General features: G+C 43.1%; 1 protein-coding gene across 2 annotated transcripts in view; it reads left to right on the plus strand.

The window, feature by feature from the left end:
- PTPRB (protein tyrosine phosphatase receptor type B) overlaps positions 1-22,279 on the plus strand; it is a gene marked incomplete at its 3' end in the record, with an annotated part of 62,658 nt that extends 40,379 nt beyond the window's left edge. Inside the window, exons 18-34 of one of the 2 annotated variants that reach the window (XM_084302956.1) lie at positions 280-561; positions 1,797-2,075; positions 4,314-4,463; positions 5,378-5,621; positions 6,775-6,881; positions 7,426-7,525; positions 8,433-8,516; positions 8,630-8,647; positions 8,758-8,839; positions 9,328-9,418; positions 10,261-10,337; positions 11,151-11,285; positions 13,779-13,901; positions 14,130-14,293; positions 14,771-14,906; positions 16,594-16,714; positions 17,532-22,279. In XM_084302956.1, coding sequence (XP_084159082.1) covers positions 280-561; positions 1,797-2,075; positions 4,314-4,463; positions 5,378-5,621; positions 6,775-6,881; positions 7,426-7,525; positions 8,433-8,516; positions 8,630-8,647; positions 8,758-8,839; positions 9,328-9,418; positions 10,261-10,337; positions 11,151-11,285; positions 13,779-13,901; positions 14,130-14,293; positions 14,771-14,906; positions 16,594-16,714; positions 17,532-17,554 — 2,216 coding nt within the window. Of the gene's footprint in view, positions 1-279; positions 562-1,796; positions 2,076-4,313; positions 4,464-5,377; positions 5,622-6,774; positions 6,882-7,425; positions 7,526-8,432; positions 8,517-8,629; positions 8,648-8,757; positions 8,840-9,327; positions 9,419-10,260; positions 10,338-11,150; positions 11,286-13,778; positions 13,902-14,129; positions 14,294-14,770; positions 14,907-16,593; positions 16,741-17,531 lie in introns of those variants that run through there. The other variant, XM_084302957.1, reaches the window with a different exon arrangement.
- Positions 22,280-24,186: the final 1,907 nt, after the last annotated feature.

Here is a 24,186-nt window from a genome sequence, read left to right on the forward strand (position 1 = left end):
AAACAGAATGGTTTAAGTTGGAAAAGGCCCCTGGGGTTCATCTGGTCCAACTTCCCTGCTCAAGCAGGGCCACCTAGAGCAGATATTTCTTTCAAAGACTTAGGAATCCATAAAGGCTCTGGAAGTAACCACAGTCAGTGCAGATGCAGTGTATCCAGGATAACATCAACTACTTTGTGATGCATGAAGAAAATAAGGGATGTTTCATCTTACTTGGTTTGTGTAAAAGTTTGGTAAGAATCCCTCTCTCTTTTTTTTTTTTTTTTTCTTTCTGTGTAGCACCCAGCCCTCCTAACTCTGTCTCATTCACCGATGTTGCAAACACTTCTCTGTCAATCACATGGCTGGGTCCTCCAGACTGGACAGACTACGATGATTTTGAGTTGCAGTGGTTCCCGAAGGATCCCCTCACCGTATTCAATCCCTACAGCAGCAGCAAATCAAAAGTACGCATCATCTATGGCCTGCGACCAGGAAGGCTCTATGAGTTCAGCGTGAGAACGGTCAGCGGTGACAGCTGGAAGACATACAGTCAGGCTCAGTCTGCAAGTGTGAGAACCAGTAAGTAACCATCTCCATTGCCCCCTAACACGCAGCTAGAGAAGTTGCAAGGCTGTTAAATCTTACCAGTTCCTTTCACAGTTAGTAATTTCCATTAACAAGTTCGTGAATGACTGGCAATGAATTCAGATGGACTCTAAAATAAGCCTTTGCTGTGTACAAGGTCAGCTGGTCAAAGATTTAAAATGGGCAGATACTTGCAAACGTCACATCCAGAGTGGGGCTGTTTGGTTGCAGAGTCTGAACTGATCTGTTTCAGGGGTAAAACAAGGCTGAATATCCGAACTTCTCTGACGTTAAGGACAGTAGGATATTGAAATTGTCAGAATATTTCTGAACGATCAGAGGAAGGCTGAATGAAACCCTGCTGTACTAGATTTGAAACTGGAAGCAAAGTGTTTCATTGGTGTGCATTTCTGACAGTCAGTGAATGTCTGGGGGTTTTCATCACCTCTGCCTGTCACCAGCAATCTTGGTAGCAGGCTGATTTGAAAAAGTGACGTAGAATTGTAAAAATAACTGAGCCTTGGCAAACTTTCCTGTCACATGGTGTGGGGTTAAGCTCCAAATTCACCCCAATGTTTAGTATGCTGAATAGCTCTTTAGACTACATTCAGTATATTCATTAAAAATGACAGCATAGCTACCTTCTTCACCTGTATTTAACTGCTTAAATGTAGGTAGGCGCCTGCCATCTGAAAGTGAAATCCTGTTCTTGCTACATGTCGTGTTATATACGATGCTCCAATTTTACATGGACAAAATATACTTATCTGATATGCTTTAGTAATACGGACACACCAAACACTATCCAGAAAATCCGATCAGTCATGAGATAACAATATCAGTCCTGATTGATACTGTTAATCAGATGGAAGCTCCAAATAAATTGCAACACTGCTAGAAATTCATTGCTTTCCAGTGTTGCTTTTCTTAACACTTTGGCAAGTAATTTTGTTTGTTTATTTTTTTTCACAATTAATTACTGAAGCTTAAACCTGATGAGGCCAATGGCACTAGCTCCAATTTCAGATGCCTGAAATGAGCTAGGCTGTCTTGCTTCATAATCAGGCAGCACAGGGTTGCAGGAGAGAAATTTTGGCTCCCAGCCTCCTGCTCTGATCAAAGAGCTGATGAAGAATCTGGGGCTGCAGCCTGAGCCATGGGGTTAGTAGAAGTGTATATGATGCTTGTCCCTTTTCTCACTGAACTTTAATTTCTTAACATCTCTCTAGAACCAGACAAGATACAAAGCCTTCACTGTCGGCCCCAGACCTCTACTGCCATCGCGTGTTCCTGGACTCCTCCTGACTCTGACTTTGATGGATATAGCGTTGAGTGCAAAAAGCTGGACACTCGGGAAGTGGAATTTTCTAAAAGGATAGAAAAGGACAAATCTCTGCTTAATATCATGACCCTCGTTCCCCACAAGCGCTACCTGGTGTCCATCAAGGTGCACTCTGCAGACATGACAAGTGAAGTAGTTGAGGACAGCACCATCACGATGATCGACCGTAAGTGGAATGCAGAATCACTGCACAGGGCGGCAGTGAGCAGCTATAAGTAATTGCTGGTGTTAGCTAGACAGCAGAAGTTCTGAGCTCTGCAACTGCCAGTACGTGGCACTCTTAATTGGGTAGCCGAAGAAGAGAGAACCTGTCCTTTGGCCCCCGTGGTGACAGGCAACGTGGGTTTTTAACTATCCTGCCTCTCAGTACATTGCCAAACCTGCTTATTAGGCTCATTCACGAAATACAGTTTGATAAACAAGAAGAATTATCCTGTCACTCTGATGGTCAGTCAGCACCAAAGATGTCCTCATTATTACACACTTTTAATTGCCCTCGCTGTTGCTGCTTGGCTTCTTGTGCCTGGCTGTTTCCCCTCACAGACAGCAGCCATCTTCAGCACAAAGATCCCTTAATAACAGCGCTGGGTTATGGCTCTGGGTCCTCTGTGGGCTCTCTCTGCTCTCTTCTGAGATGCTGCCTGACAAATCACCTGTAGGATTTAGACCTGAGGGAGGATCATAGATTTCCAAAGCTTGTGCTTTGAAACAGTTCCTGCAGTTTCTCCACCCCTAGGCTGCTGATACTCTTATTTCTCTTGTGCAGAGCGGAGGGCAGCACCTGCTGGTGCCTCTGTGCTGCCAGGCATCTCTGCGGTCAGCAGCACGCAATGGCTGGCCCTAAAGCTGCCCCAGTTCTAGCAGCACCTCTGAGTTCAGTTGCATGGTGTAACACAGAGGACCTGAACAGCTCCAGGGCTGAACTTCTTAAAAATGACAGGATGGCCAAGAGGCCTATGCAGAGTTCTCTCCCTGGCTGCTTACTTAAAGCCACACGTGTGTGAAGCGCTAGATGGTGAAAGTTATGTTTGCTTTGGGAGAGTTCGGTTACAAACCCACCGTTTCCCCACCCCAAAGCAATTGTCACAGAATCACAGAATCACAGAATTTCTAGGTTGGAAGAGACCTCAAGATCATCGAGTCCAACCTCCAACCTAACACTAACAGTCCCCACTAAACCATATCCCTAAGCTCTACATCTAAACGTCTTTTGAAGACTTCCAGGGATGGTGACTCCACCACTTCCCTGGGCAGCCTGTTCCAGTGCCTCACAACCCTTTCAGTGAAGAAGTTCTTCCTAACATCTAACCTAAAACTCCCCTGGCTCAACTTAAGCCCATTCCCCCTCGTCCTGTCACCAGGCACGTGGGAGAACAGGCCAAAATTATGTCGTTTAATTGTAACTGTGTCCATCCCCTCCTGTACCACAAAGAATGGTACAAATTCAGACCTAATAACAACCCATGCAACAAGAAGTTGGGCTGAGTCCTGTTTGCAGGTTAGCTGTTCCGTGTTTGCTCTCAATTGTTTTGCACACTGCTGCTCTCCCAGTTCATCACTGGAGGCCCTTCCCTAAGGCAATACAGCTCTTCCCCCCAAAAAATGAAGCTTGGCTTTATAGATTGAAGAGATTTAGCTAAACACCATAAAAATGTGATTTTTTTGGTTCTTTTTCCAGTCTGAAACCCTTTGAAGTTAAGCCACCTGCTTACGTATTTGACGTGTTTTCTGTACGTGCAATATAATTTCAGTAGTGCAGATTTTTAAACAGTTCTGCAGTGTAGATCCTTAAAATCCCTACTTTTGCTGCACTAGTTCTCTGAAGGTTTTTCTCTACGTTCTCTGCTTTCCAGTTTAGTTCTGCAGTGTCACAATTCGAGGTATAGTTTTCTATCATACAAAGAACATTTCCTGTAGAAATCCTGCAATCAGCCTGGGAAATGGCACTTTGTAGTTGAATGCTGTGTCTGACTGGCACAGTGCTCTTCATTTGGAAAGGGAAGCAAACATTTAGATGCTTAAAATAGGCAACTTCCCGTAGTGAGTGTGCTAACTGGCCTCCACAAACCTGATTTACACTTGTGTCGTGTTTAGCATCTACAAATTCTAATTTCCTAGATTTAGCAAGACTTTAATGCATTTCCATGTGGCCTTCTGGAGGAATTCCTGCTGAGGAGCTGCCACTGTTATTTTGGTTAACTCATTGCTGGCTTGTTTCATCCTTTGGCAGTTTTGCTGTGGGAGATGAGGACACTTTCTTGATTGCAAAGAGAATAGATTCAGAAACTTGGGTCCAGTCAGCTGAGCTTTATTAAAATTGCATTTCCTTTGCTAGGTGTAGCTCACAGCAAATACATAGACAATGCTTTTCCTTTTTTCCCCCTTATTTTGTTTAATTTTTCAGGTCCTCCTCAGCCACCTCCGGACATACGAGTGAACAAAAAAGAGGTGCTGATTACCAAATCCTCCATCAACTTTACTTTTAACTGCAGCTGGTTTAGTGATACCAATGGAGCTGTGAAGTACTTCACTGTGGTTGTCAGAGAGGCTGATGGTAAGTGTCGTGGTTTAATACTGTTCTCTCTGTGGCTTGTACAAGTTACATGAGCTACACTCCCATCACTGCACAGCAGAGTGACTTCTCATATAGTTGCTGAGTTTCACAGAAGTTTTGGACTTCCTAGCCTGGAATCTTCAGCACTCAGTCTTCTCCTCAAAAGGTCAACAGCAACAGCAGAGCTCAGCCAGAAGCAGCCTTTCCTGCAGCTGGCCTATATGTGACAAAGCAGATGGATGTTTCAACAATTAATATGCTGTTTTTTAGAAGTGGCTTCATTTACTGGCATGCCAGGACATATTTTATGATCCCTAATAAGATTTCTTAATCCCTCTGTCCGTCAGCCCTTAAGTGAAAAAGCAGAGGTAGTATTTCCACTGTCTACTTTGTCGTGCTTGTGCAGACTACAAAACTCTGAGAAAGTCTTTTACATGTTACTGTGAGTTTCCTTTCAGCAGACTCCTGTCGTTTCCTATTGCAGTTTTTCTCTGTATACGCTAGACCCTGCTAGTCCGTTTGTGGGATTTTTTTTACTTGCTTTTTGAAATAGCTGGTAGTAGGATCCAGGATTTCGGACCACAGATTGCCACCACCAGCACAGGAAAAAATGTCATAGCACTGAATTTAAGCTGTGCATACCTGTTACAGTTTTGTGACTGGAAATGTTACAGCCAACTATTCTGAGGTCTTCTGAGGAAATCTATTTGAAGTTCCCCAGAAAAGTAGTACCAGCATTGATCCTAGAAACAAGGTACACAAGATACTCACTGGACAGCCAGTGCAGCCCTCCAAGGAATGCTGGAAAGCTGGATAATAAAAATTTTGTCTGTCAACACTTTGAGCTTATACTGCTGCACCACATTAATGGCTGTGATATGTACATCTTCTCTCTTTCTCCACATGTGATGTAGGTAGTGAAGGAGCAAAGCCTGATGAGCAGCACCCATTGCCTTCCTACCTGGAGTACAAACACAACGACTCCATACGCATCTACCAGACAAATTATTTTGCCAGTAGGTGTGCTGAAAACCCTGACAGCGACTATAAAAGCTTTGACATCAAGCTTGGAGGAGAAATGGAAAATCTAGGAGGAAAGTGTGATCCAGATCAGCAAAAATTCTGCGATGGACCCCTAAAGCCTCGGACTGCATATAGGTCAGATTTATGTTGGTAACTGTGCTCTGTTGCGTTAGTAGGCATGGTGCTATCTGAATGCCTGATACACTTGAGCTTCTGCAGGTTGTGCATTACACAACTGTGTTGTGTAATGTTCTTTCTGTTTCACTTCACAGTTTATAAAACCTTTATCTATGCCCAGTTCCATAGGTATAAACCATTCTTTCATTAGCATGGGAATGATACAGGTAATTATGCATAGTGAGTAGGTTTATTTATTTCCTTTTGATGTGAGCTTTCCTGTAGTTACTAAATCTTTCTTTAGAAAGACTTAAGACTGTCGTCTAAGTCAGAAGAGTATTTAGGAGAAGAAGGCAGGGATGACACACTGAATTTGTGTGGCACTACTACCCATACCAGTCCTTTTGAGCAAGTTAAAAAAACCTAGAGGTTATTCTAACCCATGGCACAGTTCAGAGACTCCAGAGCAAGGCCTGAGTCAGCTGTAGGATGTAGAAGAGCACTGCTGCCAAGACCAGGCTCAGCAGTTATACAGGCTGTGAGACCAAATGGGAGCTCCAGTGCAGCTCAGTCACACCTTTCATGCTGGCAAACACTTTGCAAAGAGGTCTGCAAGATGCTCACCAGACAGCCACACGGACAGAAGGCACATGCCAGGCAGTGGACATCAGGCCTCTCAGCTTCTTCATAGTCATTAAGACGTTGCTGTGGAGCCCGTACCACTCTCTGCTCTCATTAGGGCACATTTCCTAAAAATTCAGTTTGGGAAATACCGAAGTTACCAGGAGAACCAAAACGATTGTAACATTTCTCCATTAGCATGGCCCAGCCCCCACCACCTGAAGGGAAAACATCTCCCCACTGAGAAGCATTTCTGAGTCCTCTCACCACCACAGCTTCTGCTGACCCTTCAAACTCTGTCAGTGCCAGCAGCAAGGGCCCCATCCATCACCTCAAAGGGTACCTCTGAGCCCTCCATCTGTGTTAGCTGGGTTGGGATTCACCTCTCCCAGCTGCTGTACTTAAGCACTTGCATTAAGAGCTGTCTGTGGTCGATGGACAGGTTTTAGTGTTCCCTAAGAGGCAAGTTCTTATCTGAATCTTTTATTTTTCCACTGTTGGTTCTGAACATCTGATAAGCTTTAACTATTACCTGTACCGTTTTATTTAGGATCAGCATACGGGCTTTCACCCAGCTCTTCAGTGAAGACCCAAAGGAACTTCCCAAACCACTCTTCGCAGACACCTTCTTCTCTTTACCAATCACTACAGAAGCAGGTTAGTTTCAGGCTTGTTTTTCATTCACTGTAGCAAGTGATTATATATTGTGCCTCAAAACACTCTGGTGTCCAGGGCTATTTGCAAGGAGTGGAACAAAACCAGATTGTTGTGCAGTGTCTTTAAGGTTACTTTGAAATGAGTCTGAAGCCATGGCTTATATGTGGCCATTATTTGCCATGGATAAGCCATGAATTTGAAAATTGAGAGGACTGATTGACAGAGCTGCTGACAGTGAAAGAAAGGGTGAGTGCTCCCTGGAAAAAAAAAAAAAAAAAAAAAGCTTTGAAGTACAAGATAAACAAACTCCCATATGATGAGGCTATGTTTTCTTTTATTCTGGTTGGGAGTGCAAAGTTTTGCCTAATGTTTAGGAAAAATAAGAACAGAGGCCAATCAAGGCCTGGTTCAGTTACGTGTTTTGAATTTCCATGAGTTTAACCGTTTTCTGTAGACAGTAATAACATATTCCCTGAACACTGTTGATTCTTTGGTTCTTCATATCTTTTCTTCCAAATATTTAAATGTGCTGTTTCATTTCCAGAGCCTCTCTTTGGAGTTATCGAAGGTGTGAGTGCTGGCTTGTTTCTGATTGTGATGTTAGTGGCTGTTACTGCTTTGTTTGTCTGCAGACAAAAAGTTGGGTAAGTAGAGTCCTTTAATCAGCCTCTATTATGAGGCTAGGACAAATTAATTTGATAGAAGCAACACAATATTTAAAGCATAACTGTAAAATCAGAGTAATGCACTGAACTATTCAACAGTTGAAATATGTGTCCCCTAGCGTCTATGCACTCTGTAGAACTAATGACTTAAATACTAATAGATGAATAAATTCTGAATGGGAGATTCAACCACCCACTGATGTTAGTAAGAATTGTCACACAGAGGATCCCTGCAACTTCTAGTTTTCAGTAAGAGTCTGAATATTTCTGAAAAACTGGTTTATCTTGCAAACTCAATGTCTTTTGTCAAAAATGAAATGTTTCAAATTATTTTCATTCCTGTTTTAGATGAGTTCTTGAAACTGTTCATTTAGACTTTATTATTTCAGTTCAAAAATTTTCAAGTGTAACATTACCTCGGTGTCCAAAACATTAGTTCAAACTTTACTTCCCCATTTTCTGTTGATGGTAATTTTATATGTCACATTATAGATGAATTTTAAATAGTGAATTTATATTTTTTTTAAAAAGCGAAATACTGTCTCAACTTTGAAAAAAGCTTTATCCATTGAAACCATTTTGCATGACTGAAAGAGATGCAACGTTATTCGTAGGAAATAGGACGCTCTCCTTAATGATAAGCTGGGAGGAATGAAGTCTTGTTGCCTGTTCACATTCATGTGCCCAGCATCACTTTTAGCAAACTAAAATGCAAGAAAACTGCCACAGCTAAAAACAGTATCACATGATCAGAGCCATAAATCAAAGCAAACTTTTTAAAATTCTTTTTTTCCAGCTTGCTGCTGTAAGTCATGCTACTGGCAGCTCTGATTGGTGTCGGTCTGTTGTAGTAAAACAAGTGAAAATACCTTCTTTTTTGTTCCAGCAATGGCCACGAGAGACCTACAACAAGGCTGAGCATTCGCAGGGACAGGCCACTGGCAGTCCATCTGAACTTGGGGCAAAAAGGGTAACATCAAAAGTTTTGTTTCTAAGAGCGCTATTTTAACATGGCATCATGGATGAGCAGCCCCGTTCAGCTTACTGATGAAGTGTTTCTTTTTCTTTTAATACCATTTCTAGGAACCGGAAAACTTGCAGGTAAAAAAAAAAAAAAAAAAAACAAAACTTTAAAAAGCTTGATAAACCAACTGGATAAATTATGACTGTGATTCATCCTGTGATTTTCTTCCTCCTGTTGAATATTTCAGTCCAATCAAAGTCAGTCACTTCGAAGCACACTTCACCAAACTCCAGGCAGACTCCAACTACCTCCTGTCCAAGGAATATGAGGTGGGAACCAAATCTAGACAAAACATCTTGCTTTAGGAATGCGCGGGCTGCTTGAATAAATGTGTTAATGCATTTGAAAGGCCTACATCTGTGTGTCTCACATAAACCAACATAAGTTTGAGAGTTTCACCTGAACTCCACTTGTGCTAATACAGAAACCAGCTCTTCCGTTGGCTTAGCATCTTCTGGTTGGTAGCCTCTGCCTGATGCCTGCCTGGCTGAGATCAGGGGCATTCATCTGTGTGCCACGTGTGTGTGACAAAGCATGGAAAGCATCTGCCAGCCGTGTGCTTGCCTTAAACCACTGTGGCTAGCTATTTAATTTCAGTTTTGGTTTTTTGTTTATTTATTTTTTGTTGTTGTTTGTTTGTTTTGTTTTAAATACACCTTTTCCCTGTTCACAGCCTTTGGGAGCTGAAAAGCACAGTGCTGTCAAATCTCATCCTTTAATTATTTTCACCTCATATTTTATTTCTAATTTTTTGCAGGACTTAAAAGATGTGGGTCGAAACCAGACATGTGACATAGCACTTCTGCTAGAGAACAGAGGGAAAAATCGATACAATAATATATTGCCCTGTGAGTTTTACTTTTGGTTGTGTAATATTACATCACGCCAGCCATTTTTCACTTTCTCAGCAAGCCTAGTGGAAAAGAGAGTGCAGCCAGTCCTTTCCCTCCTTTCTGTCAGAGATGAAATACCTTTGCCAGCTCAGGTCCTGGTGCTTGGAGGCAGATGATGTATGGCCCTAAGCACGCAGACCAGTAATTTCATTTCACACTAGAGATGTAGCAACTGGTGTTCAGTCTGGAGAGAAAAAGCTCAAGCTATTATTGGCATTCAGTCACTGCTGATAACAAGGATAGTAGAAATAACAGTAGAGTTGTTTACATACTGGTCTCATCCATTCAGTGCTGTCTGACATGGCTTTGTTGACTGTTTCTTTTTCAGAGGACAGAGCAAACCTACTACGCCATGTAGAGCTAGTGTGGGTCTGCATGGTGGGACGTGTGTGAGGTTGGCTGTGTTCTCTTGGGGCAAAACCCCTCACTGAAAGCTGCCCCCTTTAATCACCTATCGGGCAGCTTTAAAGTTAACAGGTGCTGTGCAACTTCTGGCTTTTTTTTTTTTTCTGTGCAGTAAAATTCTGTGCAACAATTCTGTACAACTCGGCAGAGAAATTTTTGGTTATTCACTGCTCCCATCTCACCTGTCCACCTTGTAGCCTTTGGAACACTCCCCAGCCCTCCTGGATGAAAGAAGCAGTACAAACATAAACAGTTTTGCTTCTCTATTAGCCCTCTGTATAACATCCCTGTAATAATCTTGCTGGTCCTTTCACAGATGCACTTTTATAAATGGGAGAGGGACTGGAAATCAAGACTTAGCCATAAACCTCTTGTCATCCTTTTCTTCCTAGATGATACATCAAGAGTGAAGCTTTCCAACGTTGATGATGACCCTTGCTCAGACTACATCAATGCAAGCTACATACCAGTAAGTGACTCAAGGATGTTATTTTACAGTCCTCCCTCCAGTGGCAATTTGTCCTTTATCTGAAACTGAATACAAAGCTGGAGGCCTAAGGCTCTCCTCCCCCTTCATTTATGCATTTTAGCTAAAAGTCTGAGAACTCAGTTTGTGGGTGTGCTGAAAGGCTGTGTCTGACTGCCATTAAGTTAGCTGTGAGTGATTTAGCCAGCACTCAAGGACACTTTCTTGGATTGCTGTCGTTATGTAAGATCGCAGGTCTAATTGGCCAAGGACACATTTTCAAAGGTCACTGATTTTATGCACTGTCCACAGCAAGTGTAGCTATCACTGCAGGTGGCATCCATATTGTGAAGCTGTAGCTCATCCTGACAGTGTTGGCATCTTGCAGGATGGGGAAGCTGGCCGAGATTACAGTAATGCCCTTTGCCAGAGAGCTGTGATTGATAATAGCAGTGCCTTTAACAATATAAATTTCAAGCCAGCACTCAGCTAATTTATTAAAAACAGTAAAAGTAGAACAAAAGCTCGTAGTAGTTCCAAATTGCTTGAGACCGTGCTGTACACAATAGAACAATTAAAAACTTTGACAGTCACAAAAGGAAGAGTATTTAGATACACTGCTGCAGTCTCTTCCTCTCTGAGCTCCCACCAGCCTTCTGCTTCAAAGTCCAAGGGAACACTTCAGCTTTCAAAACCGTTGTCCCAGCAAGGGCACCATTGCTGCAGAGCCCTGGCTGTAACCCCGTGGCTTGTTCAGTTGTTAGAAGATCATTTTTCTGCCTTTATGGAAACTAATGGAGTTCTCTTTACTTGCAGGGCAACAGTTTCCGCAGAGAATACATTGCAACTCAGGGCCCTTTGCCTGGCACCAAAGATGAGTTCTGGAAGATGGCATGGGAACAAAATGTCCACAATATTGTCATGGTAACCCAGTGTGTTGAGAAGGGCCGGGTGAGCAGTGACTTTTCTTCATTATTAATGACTTTATTATTGTTTTATTGTTTTTTTTTATAATGCCATTATTAATGTTTTAATATTTATAAAGTGTTCACGCTTATTATTCGCATCACACTCATGCCAAAGGCCCCACTCAAGGAGATATATGGTCATACACAGTAAGAGATGAAAGCTGTAATCTAAAGACTGGAGACAGATTGTCTGTGAAGTGAAGGATGCAGTGACCATCCCAAGATCATGCAGCTGGTCAGAGTTAGAGCTCGGAACAGAGCTCAGGGCTTCAGGTCTCCATTCCAGTACTTTGTGCACTAGTAGTAATGTAATTCCCATACATATGCAGAAGGACAGCCAGCCACAAAAGAAAAGCCAGATTATCACATCTACCCCTACCAACTACTACTTTAAATATAAATTTGAGAGCAAATGTTCATTATTAAATAGATGGCATTCTTTTTGATGCATAAGCCCTGATGTAGTAAGCAAAGAGAGCACTCACACACTTAGCAGCATTACTGAGCACCAGTTTAAGGAGGTTGTTTAGCTGCCTCAGCAACCCACCTCCCCATGGATGACCATATCCTGCACCTTCTGTAAGACAGGGACTAGGTCTGTAAAAAGGTTCAACTAACTTGAAGTAGTGTTCATCTAGTGGACTATATGGGGATATTTCCTTTTAGTTTACCATTTTTCCTTGCGATGGAGAAAGCAGATGCAAGCAGGCAGCAAGCCATCTCTTCCTGCACCTCACTGGCTCAGGGTGGGACCCCACTGTCATGTCTCAGCAAGAGGAAGGGGAGCATACATCAGAGGCCTAGTTCTCATCTGTGCAGAGCTTTGAGAAGAGCGAGCACAGAAACATTGTGGCATCAATGAAGTGCTTCCCATTCCACCCACCACAAACATCTATGATGAGAACTCTCACTTCCAGCCCCATCCAAGTCGCTTCCCATCCCAGCCCCTGTTTACTGAGCTGAAAGGGCAGGAGGTGGCATCTCTCCCTGAATTCAGCTGATCTTAGTATCGCCTTTCTTGGTCTCGTGAGGAACTTTGACTTCCCAGATGTCTGCAGGAAATACAATGCAGCAGAGAGGAAACAGTCTCGGAGATTCCTGGGGTGCCTGGAGGAAAACTTTCTGATGCAAGTGGTGAGGGAGCCAGGTGCCCCACTTGACCTGTTGTTTGCAAACAGGGAAGCACATCTGGGTGATGCGATGGCTGGAGGCTGCCTTGGGCACAGAGATTATGAAATGATAGAGTTTTTGATCCTTGGTGAAGTAAGGAATGTGGTTAGTTGAACTGCTACCTTGGATTTCCAGAGGGCAGACTTTGGCCTATTGAGAGACCTGGTTGATAGAGCCCCCTGAGAGGTGGTGGTTTTGAACTGTAAAGCCTGCACCTTCTTCAAGAACAAAATCTTAAAAGGTGCTGCAGCAGGCGGTCCTAATGCACCAAAAGGCGAGCTGGCAGGGGAGATCAGCCTGGCTGAAACACGAGCTGAGTGAGTGAGTGCACCTCAGTAAGTTTGCAGATGGCACCAAGTTAGGCAGGAATGTCACTCTTCTTGAGGGTTAGAAGGATTTGCAGACAGATCTGGACAGACTGGGTCAATGCGACACACCCAACTGTGTGGCATTCAGCAAGGGTAGGAGCTGGGTGCTGCACTTGCATCATAACAGCCCCACGCAGTGCTACAGGCTTGAGGAAAAGTGGCTGGAAAGTTGCCCATCAGAAAAGGACCTGGGGTGCTGGTCAGCAGGCAGCAGAACATGGTCCACCAGCGTGCCCATGTGGCCAAGAAGGCCAGCAGCATCCTGGTCTGCATCAGAAATAGTGTGGCCAGCAGGACTAGGGAAGTAACTGGTCCATCAAACACTGTGTTCAGTTTTGGGCTCCTCAGTACAAGAAGGACATTGAATTACGTGACCATGTGCAGGTGAGAACAGTGAAGCTATTGAAGGGACTAGAAAACAAGAGTGATGAGGAGCAGGTGATGAAATTGGCTGATAAAGCTGTTCATTCTGGAGAACAGGAGGCTGAAGGGAGACCTCATCGCTGTATGCAACTACCTGAAAGACGGTTGCAGCAAAGACAATGTCAGTCTCTTTTTTCATTGAGTGATAGGATGCAAGGAAACTGTCTCACGTTGTGCCAGGGAGGTTTAGATTGGACATTAGGAAAAATTCTTCGTAGAGAGAGTAGTCAAGCATTGGAACGGGCTGCCCAGGAAGTGGTGGAGTCCCCACCCCTGGAGGTATTTAAGAGACATGGATGTGGCACTATGGGACACGGTTTAGTGTTGGGACTCAGTAGGTCAGGTTGATGGTCGGACTTGATGATCCTGAAGGTGTTTTCCAACCTAGATGATTCTGTGATTCTTCCTTCATCCTTAGGCACAGGAGGGCTGAAGTCTGCTCCTGCTGGTTCTGCGTGGAGGCACGGTTTCCAGCTGTCACTGACATGAATCAATCTTCTTCTGTGTCCCTGCAGGTGAAGTGTGATCACTACTGGCCCCTCGACCAGGATTCCTTGTACTATGGAGACCTGATCGTTGAGATGCTGTCAGAATCAGTGCTCCCAGAATGGACAATACGAGAGTTTAAAATCTGCAGTGTAAGTTTGCATTCATCTTTTTTTTGGGGCGGGAAGGGGGAACAGCAGGAATAATTGGCTATTGGGTTAAAAATAACTGCAAGGCTAAATCAGGAAGGTTTATTTTGCTGTAGCAGAGTTGCATCATGCCCAGCTTGTCTTTGGTGGTAGCTGTAGCATTCTGAAGGTCCATGGTGTGTGTGTCCTCCTCTTTTGGCTGTTCTGACCCCCACTTTTGTACCCCGACAGGAAGAGCAGCTCGACTCGACGAGGCTCATTCGTCACTTCCACTACACTGTGTGGCCAGATCACGGTGTGCCAGAGACCACCCAGTCCCTGATCCAGTTTGTCAGAACTGTGAGGGATTATATCAACAGGACCCCAGACACAGGACCGACTATTGTGCACTGCAGGTATGCACAGCAGACAGAAGTCAGCAGCACAGAGCCTTTGTGCCTGCCATGGGGAAGATCCCAAGTATTCCTACCTCTTAGGATATGGGCGGCCACAGAGGGATGACCAATGGACTCAAGTCCCTGGATGCGTCAGAGCAGCATTTCCAAGGCACATGCACTCACAACCGTGCCCTGGAGATGTCCCAAAAATGATTCTCAGGGCACTACTGTGTCTTTGTGGGACCAATGGAGAGCACTTCAGTGTCAGCAGCTGCCATTGCTCAAATGTTTTTGTGTTCTTAAATTGCCTTTGTGCTGCTGGTTATGGCCCAACATCTGGATCACAAAGGAACTTTCTGAAAAGTAAATATATACCAAGGGATGAGTTTGGCTACATATGGATCTGACAGATCCATCGTTTACCCTCTTCTGACTGAGATCTCTCCCCTCCCTCCCCATCTCCTTTGAAATCTCAGGGTTTGTTTTCTTTTTCAGTGCTGGTGTTGGCAGGACTGGCACATTCATTGCACTGGACCGAATTCTGCAGCAACTGGACTCAAAGGACACTGTTGACATTTATGCAGCAGTGCATGATCTAAGGCTTCACCGGGTTCACATGGTTCAGACAGAGGTAAGTTTTGGGTAGCCTGCAATATACAGCAACACCAGCTGCAGTATATAATCAACAGTCTCTCATCTTCAAGCACAGCACAGTTACTCCACTGTGAAATACTAGTTAATTCCTACTGATACTAGTTAATTAATACTACTATAATTCTAAAACTCTAAGCACAGTGACCTTGTAGCTTTGAAGTTTGTGTTTTACTGAGCTGCTCTGCCCATTTTCATTAATGGTACTGGAAGAATCGATCACCCTTCTAACATATTATGCAAGAGGGGGTATATACATTCTACAAGTGCAGAAAAAGTGTTCAGGATTTCTTTCTGTTCTTTTAAAACTGCAGGAAAATCACTTTAAGTTAATAGCAGCTAAACACTTAGGAGCTGATGTAATGAAGGAGAGTTGTTGAGGCAGTCTGTGTTTTGCCTGGGAACTGTTAATAGAGGAATCAGAATGTTTGATGGGTCTGCCTGTATTAGCTTGATGCTAATGGAGCTCTTTGTTGCAATTTGGAAACAAAAATATCCCTGGCTGAGCTTCTTAGCAGAAGTCACACGAGTATAAAGAAAGGTGCCATTGGGAATGTAAGAGAGATTTCCCAGAACTGTCTTAATTACAGAACGCCTCCTCTTTTAAGGGAGACAGGTTCTCAGCCTGATCAGGGCATCCTCAGAGAGGAATACATTTCACCTTCCACATGTTCCCACCATCCATAGTCAACAAAGGCAGGCAGCAGGCATCCTCCCTTTCCTACTGCCAGAGCACTGAGAAAAATGCACAGAGCAATAGCTGAATTTATTATGGAAAATAGATAGATAGAAAATGTGGGGGGAATAAACACATGCTTATTGAAGTAATTTTATCTTTGACATGAAGTAATATTAAAAAAATACATCTTGATATAAAAGATTCTCAGCCTAATTTGGGAGTACCCTGCTACACTAATCACAAAGCAGTAACGACCCATTTCATAAACCCTGAAGGGTGGCAAAGCATGGGGATTTAACAATCTGTTCTGTAATGGTAGTTGATAGTCAGTAACAACATGCTGATCATCTCTGCATTGGTTGTGAATGTCATCTTAGCTCCCTTCTAGTGAGACACATTCTGCAGAAAAGATGGTCTGTCATTCACTGCATATTCAAAAGCAGTCTTATAACTTGTATTGGACCAAAAAACACAGTTTTTGCCAACAAAATCTAGATCTTGAAAGTTCTATGAAATGTTGACATATTTTGATAAAATTATGTGGAAAATACATCTTTTCAGAACAAACAATCAGGAACTTGTCTCTTCCCTGTGCTTCCCTGTACATACCAGTTGCTAGTCACACAGGTTATCTAAGCATTCAGAAGTAGTAGCTGTGCAGCGTAGCCTCAAGTCAAATTATGCCTTACAGTTGGTAAAGCTTTCAGTCATGACATAAAAAAACATATTATGACAGTCAAAACATATTGACAGTCAAAACATGTTATGTTAGTTTATGTTTTAATGGTACAGTTTCTAAAAACAGATGATCTCAAAGTTCACTACATTGCCACTGTGAAAAAGAGATTGATTCCAGAAGTACATTTTCACTTTTAGCACCGCTCTTGATTCTGTGGGAGTCAGCCTGTAGTGATTTTTCACAATAAAGCAAATGAAATCATGAAATTTTCCGGAGTGACTTAAAAAGAAAAAAAATAATCTTTTGCAGTGTCAATATGTGTATCTACATCAATGCGTGCGAGATGTGTTAAGAGCCAGAAAACTTCGCAGCGAACAAGAAAATCCCTTGTTTCCAATATACGAAAATGTGAATCCAGAGTATCACAGAGGTAAGTGGAAGTTTATCAAATTATAAAGTATTTCAGATGTAATAGATCACTGACAATGTAATTAAGGGGGCAAATTGCTCTATCCCTTGCCATTGATGTTTGTTCTCTTCTTGGACATTCAGTTCTTCACTACTCCTTTCTTGTGACTCTTGCAATTTCATCTGCTTCGTAAGGGGCTTGCCAACCATGTTTCAGCAACTTCATTTCCTTCATTAGTAGTATTTATAGCATCTCTTCCTGCTCTTGCCTTATCTTCATGCTCTCCCTGTCTCACACTTCATGATACCTATGTCGTTGGATGAACTGAACCCCTTCCCTAGCCCGATACTGGCCTCCTCCTTTACCTCACAGCTCTTTACACCATCTACTTTTAAGCATACTGAGGCCACTGGCTGGGATCCCTGGTCTCTGTTGTCATCCATGGTGTTCATATTCTGTCCTGAATCACCCCCATTTTCTGTTCTAAGGTGGCCTTAGGGGACTTTCTGCCTGTCCTACCTGTATGTGTCCAAGGCTGGGCTCTTTCCTCCTCCCACAGCTCTCTATGTTTACAGGCTTTTTTCTTCCTAGCCTATATCCAGTTCCTTGGGCTATTCCTTGGGGAATTTAGAGAATTAGAGAACTCCTGTAGAGAACTGAGAGCTATACCCACTGAAGGCACTGAAAACCCTCAACCCATTTGGGTTCCTGGGCTGCCTGTACAGGTAGGCCTTGAGAAAGAGGTGCCAGGAAACTCAGTCTTACTTAAGGCAGAGATGAACATGAAGCCACCTGTGTTGTTTTATTTTTTCCTAATCCCAGTTTTCCTTGTTTTCAGATGCTGTTTATTCAAGGCACTAAGAATGTTACAGACACCTGCATTTGTGACCACATTTGTTAACTAGGGGCTTTGTTTGTTGTTGTTGTTTTTTTTAAATGTATGTATTTCATGCACTAGAAAGGTGCCAGACCTTTCTATTGAGACTGTATTATTTATTGGTCTGGTGTTTTTTTAAAAGATATATAATTTAAGTGTAATAGATGTTAATGTATATAATTGTATTTTGGCATTATGTAAATATGTATTTTTTCTATAATGTTTATATTAATATTAAGCTTCAGATAATACTATTTTTTCTTATCACAGTTTTTATGAACTGTTCTACATAAACTATTTTAAATTGTATGGCTAACAGGACTGCTGCCTTTTGAGCAGGTTATGTATTGGCATTGAACACACAGGAAAAATCCTACAAGGAAAGCCTCATTTTTTATTTTTTTTTAACTAGTTCAGTGTTTGTGAGATGAAATAAGCTACTATTAGGAAAGGGAACAGTAGTCCTGCATAAGAGTTACAATGCTACTTTTCACTTTAACCTTACTGCTTATGATCTGACCAAAATGGATGAAATCCATGCCACCATGACATATCTTTTACAGAACTCATTAACAGCCAAGTAAAACAGGGTCCACCTCACTAGAAGCAACTGTTTCAGTCTAATGTGACATAGTAGAAAAATATCAAACAACACATGCTGCCTTGAAGTCTAGCTGGCCTTTCCCCACACACGTGCTTTGAGGGGAACAGGTCCCATCCTGATTTCTTTACACTGGTTTAAGAGAGCAGAATCAGACCACAGCGTGTCTGTGCACTTTTACTTGCATACAATTACAGTAAGAAAAGGTTTCAAGAAAACACCTCATACCCTTATGTTAACAGACCCATGAGGATGTGAAAGCTGTCAGCTTCCATAGCTCATTAAAACAGTGATGTACTATGACAGTGCAGGAAGTAGAGGGGTTAGAAACTTACTGAAATAAAGACACACAAAATACATATCCCACAGTTTGCACAACTGGCTTTGGCTTTGAGGTGCTTGTAGCATAGCTGCCTCAGCCCAAGTGCAGGTCTCCTTTGAATGCTGTTTGCTTTCACAGAAGGTAAGCATGGCCCCAGGATGTCCTCACAGAAGGACTCCTCCACTTAGATATTGCCTGATGTCACCACTGCAAGGGCAGATGGAATAGAAGAAGGCTCATCATAACCCAGGGGATGTGCTCTCACGATAATTAGCTCCCTGTGCTAATCATCAGATGCTCTCAGAGCATCCTGTGATTAGCAAGAAGTGTAATCCAACAGCACCCACCAGGTATCCTGCCCAGCCAAGCAGTTTAGGAACATCCTCTTTCCTCTCCAAAAGAGGCTTTTCCTTCAAGGAACTGATTTGAACACTCTGCTCAGCTGTTCTTTGTCTTTGAAGAGCATTTTATAAATAAATAGAAAAGAGGCAGTGCGCAGTTCATCTCCTTCACATGTAGGAAGCGTTTGATAGTTCTTTTATCTATTCATTCCTTCTTTGCTTAGAAAACCCTTAGCCTGCTTCTGAAGACAAGTGCCTAGATTCCACTTCTATTTTGGAGAGAAATCAATATTTCTGAAGGCCTCCAGAGAACCAGCCAACGCATCCAAGTGCCTTAGTTAGAAACTGCAGTGACTCTGGGAGAAGATTACCGTGACTTCACCATGGAAGTGTGACTTCACCATTGGAGCCACACTCTCCCTGTGTGACGATGGGTGAAGAAGTCTGCAAGATTTCTCTGTCAGAGTTTTCTTAAATCATTTTAAAACAGAACCAGAAGACTGTTCACATCCATGTCACTCTGGTTCTCCTGCAGAGAAAGAAACAGCCCGATAGTGCCTTTTCCTTACTCCAGCTGGAGTCTCATCCTTTCTTGTCCAAATGCCTTCAGCTGCCTCAGGAGCAACCTTTCATATCAGCTTTCACATCTGCTCAGAACACATAGGCTCAGATAAGCTTGTAGGTATCTGTATGAAAAAGCTGCTTCTTCCTCCTGTACGCCCCTATTGGCCCCCACACAAACCTGATTCACCGCCCTTGGTGGGATCTGAACCAGGGACCAACATTGCAGCAGAAGCCACCTTCACAGAGGGAAGTGTTGGCAAAAGCACAAAGAGGGGCGCAAATTTTCTGCAGGCCTCTTCTCTGTTTCCTGTGCTGCAGAGACTCTAGGTTAGCAGGCAAGGACAAACAGGCATGGCAGCAGTAGATTGATCATTGGGTCTGCTAATAACAGCTGAACTTAGGGCATGATGGAAATTGCTTTTGTGCTACGTGTGCTGCATTTAGCCCTTTCTTTCTGCGGCAGTGGCTGCAGAATGAAGCTCATGTTAGTTACCAGCCGTACAACAGCACCGTGAGGTTGTACCACGTGTGCTCTGTAAATGAGCTCAGGCGATGTATTACTGGGTCATTCTGTATGCTGAGGGAAATGGAACTCGCTCAATAACGCACGATTGGATGGCAGCAGTCTGACTGCATACTACTATATATGTACGTTGTTCATGGTTTGCAGACGGGCACATCATTCAGCTCTTTATTTCAGTGTTGTTTCTCAGCTCCCTTCTCAGAGGGAACTCTGTAGGGAACACCTACAGAGCTCACAAATCTACACCCAAAGTGACGGTGTCACAGCAAACACCTTTTCTCTCAGCTCATAATGGACACAGTGCGTAAGCCTCTTCCTCCTCATCACTTACTAACATGACAGATGACCTTAAGCACTCTGGCACAGTGCTCTTGAATAGCTTTACAGCTCTGCCTAGTTAGGTCATGCAAGAAACTGTACATACACTGCATTGCTCTGGTTCTGCTTTCTGGCCAATTCTGGTCTTATAAACCAGTGTAAATCCACTGAGAATAAGTATAAATTATCTATGTAGCATTTTTTTTAATGTAAGACACTTACTTACCAGTTTAATTAATTATATTTACTGTGCCTCTAAGCTAAACAACAGAATCAAAGGGAAATTATTAATGTAACAAGAATGGACTTGAAGAAGCCTGTGTGCTGAACAAAGATGGCTCTGAAGGAAGGAGACATCCTCTGCTGAAGAGGGTGCTTCTGTTGTGAATGTCCACGAATGATGTTCAGACTTCCCTTCTTGATGTTTCCCAATAATAATGTTATAAAGCAAGGCTAGTGTTATTGCTGATCCATAAGCTAAGATTTGCACACTTGGAGCCCAGTCCTGTGAATATCCACATTGTCCACAAAGCTACCTGAATACCTTACTGAAAGTCAACTGGAATGTTTGTCTGAGAAATACCATGCAACTTGTGAAGCACTTGCAGGGTTGGGCTTTTAGGTTAATTCAAATTTTTGTATTGAAAGTTATTTAATAATGAAAAAAATATAATTAATGTTTTTAATCCGTGCAATACAATTACAAGATCCACTACCGATCATAGAAAAGAAGTAGATTTTGCATAGCTGGAGTTGATAAATGATATTTTTTGTTACTAATGGAACACAAAAGTGGGTGAGAAATAGGCATACTGTGAAGATGTCATAAAAGTGCAACTTTATACATTTTTCTCTGCTGCTATAGTTATTTATACAGCTTATATACGTGCCTAAAATTGCCAGAAATATTATTTTATGCCATGATATACTATGAATTTTCTTTCAGTTGTAGAACAGAGAAAAGAATATGTGTGAGCTTTATGTTTATATTATGTATTGTATACGGTTATCTGTGCTTTAACTTAGAAAGCAGAAAGTCCAGTACTGAACAGATCAGAGTACATGAGCACTTAGCTGTGCTCATCAGCCTGGGAGATAATATGTGGGCTAAAGGAATGAGCAAATAACCATCTAATCACTGTATTAGCATCTCCTCCCAGGGTCACAGATCAGAGAAACACGTCTGACATTCAGAGATGCAGCCTACAGCAGTTACAGCTTCGATACCAAGGAGCGGCACGTTGGGTGCTTAGGTTTATTCAGATTTCATACAGGTTATTTTTTTAAACAAAATACATTATGAAATGACAACCCCACCCCTCACGGTCCTGTCACAAATGTGTGGGCTCTGGAGGCTGCAACTTTGAATGGAAGGTGAGTGTGCACCACTGCATGTAGGCAGCTGGCTTTGGACCCTGTGCCCTTCACTGTCCCTCCCAAGCTGACAAAGTCAAACTCCTGACCTGTTGGTATGGCTAAAGCAAAGAGGTCTGTTACCAGTGACCCCACAGATCAATAGCAAGTTCAGACTGGGATATGTTTTGTAAGACTGGCAGGAAATACTGGAGACTAGGGTCTCGCTAAATTTAGCAAATACTGTGGAATTTGGGCACAGACAGTGTCAATGATGCTGGTAGATTGATATACATGACTTGGTTGTTTCTTGGTTTATTTGAAAGCTAAAGAAATACTATAAGTAATGTCAAGTAGATAAATATATATTGCTCTCTACCAGGGCTGTATGTTATAGTGAAAAAAGCCATGATTTTGAAATACAGCTAGCCATAAATTCTTTGCCAGTGCCTGGAGTAAAGTGACTGAAAAATTCTTCAGCACATACTCCATTGTCATATGCTATATAATTACTTATATTTGTGTTCCAAACAAACACTGGGTGAACACAGAATTGTGCTACTCTTGTCAATTTAATTTATGCATTTGTTAAGTATATTTTTATATTTTTAGCTACAGTCAACAAATCAAATATATTTGAGTGTATTTTACACATTTTTATAAATAGTTCATGAATAAAACATTCATTTAAAAAATCACATCTTTCTTTGTCTTCTGTTTGACTGCCTTTGCATTATGGATTTTGTTGTCCTGCTGCTCACAGAAAAGGTCATAAGTGAGTTTGATTTCAAGTGAGATGATCTTCAGAGAACATTAAATTCATCAGAAGCCTCAGCCTACTGGGGAAAGGGGCTCTGTTGTTGCCTGTTGTCTGGATTAGTGCCCATGCAGAAAGATACAGTTGTTCCACCCCTCAAGTTCTCTGCCCTTATCCCCAGACAAATTGTCTGGATTATACAATGTGCATTTGAAACAATGGTGCAACTCAGGAGCTTGAGTGCCTGTTATTTTAGAGATGTTTTGCAAAGCAGTTGTGCCAATTAAGACTGCACTGGAGCTATATCGCTGTCTACCACCTGAAGATCTGAACCACTCTTTATAACAAATATATTTTTTTCTGCTCCCCCTCTCCACAATGCTTAAAACCCATTAGCATTCTCAGGGGTTTAGGGAACTCAGCAGTAGTATGTTTATTGCCAGTCCTGTGTGTGTCCATTAGTCCTTATTTGTCACCAAAAGTGTTTAGAACAAGGTGATTCAGTGTGTTTTAAAGGAAGAATGATGTATTGGGTTACGCATTGTACTGTGAGCTATTTGCTGAGAGGCTGTGTACTGAAGGCTGTGTTGTTAGATATGTCCTGAGGAAGGTGTTAGATTTTTTCTTGGTGCTGTAAAAGCTTACCTCTTCAGCATACTCCATCCTGAAGCCAATGCAGGCACAGAAAAGCAGCAATAAAGATAATGTATGGTTAGTATCTCTGTGCAGGAGAAACATGGCCAGCACTGCAGACAGGAATAAATACAGATGGTTTTACAAGGTGCAGCAAGGAAACCGAAACACAGAAGGTCTCCGACACTTTGGTTTACCAAGAAGACAGAATTTGGTTGGCAATACCAGTACATCAGCAAATGCCACAAGTGAAGATGCAAAGTGCTGCTCACCAAGCCTTTACACATTGCTCATTTAAAATACCAGCCCTGACCTATGCAGACACCCCCCAGCAACAACAAAAGACACATAAAAGAGAAAAACAGCATTCCAATTGGCGAAAATAACATCGTATTGCGGAGGAGTTGCAAAAGCCGGGCATGCTGTTCCTGTCCCAAGGGACTTGGTAGCTGTTCTTATCTGCATAAAGAGGCGTGTGGGCCTCCTTCTTGGGGTCTGCCACCTGCAGGTGCCTGATGTTACATCAAAGCGAGGTGCTAGCTGTCATTTGCGTCTTCCAAAAACCTCTCCACCACAGGCAGCTGTGCTTCCTGCTTGCGGCTCGGGGTGGCTCCCCAGGGCTGTAGGGCTGAGCACCACTCTGTGGGCGTGCAGGCACCAAAAATCCAAGGAGAAGCTTTTTTGCAGACCTCAAAGTATTCGATTCTCCATGCCAAACATCAGCTCAGCACCTACAGCTTTGCTGTTGTGCAGGTCCCGGGGCCCCCAAAAAGGCTGAAGTGCCCCGAGTGCTGTCACTGACCAGACAGGGTCCCTACTCAGGAGGGTCCCAGCTGCAGGCTCCCCCTTCTGACCCAAATTCCTGGCCACACAGGGTGGCAGGAGGCTGTCCAGCCCCTGGAGGTGCTCCCAGTGGTTGCACACAGCTTCAGGGGACGAAGAGAGGGAGCGAAGTGCCAGTAGGCCCAGCTGTGCCCAGGCTCAGCACCGCCTCGCTTCCCCCCTCCACACAGAGGCCTCAGTCACTGAGCCTCAGGGCCGCGCACCCAGCGCTTGTGGGAACAGCAGCAGGGACAGGCGAAAAGCTGGGGCAAAAAGGGCAGAAACCACTGGTGTTGCTGCAGCCCTGCTTGCAAAGCAGCTCAGAGGAGGCTGAACACTGCCAGGAGCCCGGCCGGGGCTGTGAGAGCCGCAGCCTTGGGCA

Source organism: Netta rufina (assembly GCF_964035555.1).
Source record: "Netta rufina genome assembly, chromosome: 1".
Classification (NCBI taxonomy): domain Eukaryota; kingdom Metazoa; phylum Chordata; class Aves; order Anseriformes; family Anatidae; genus Netta; species Netta rufina.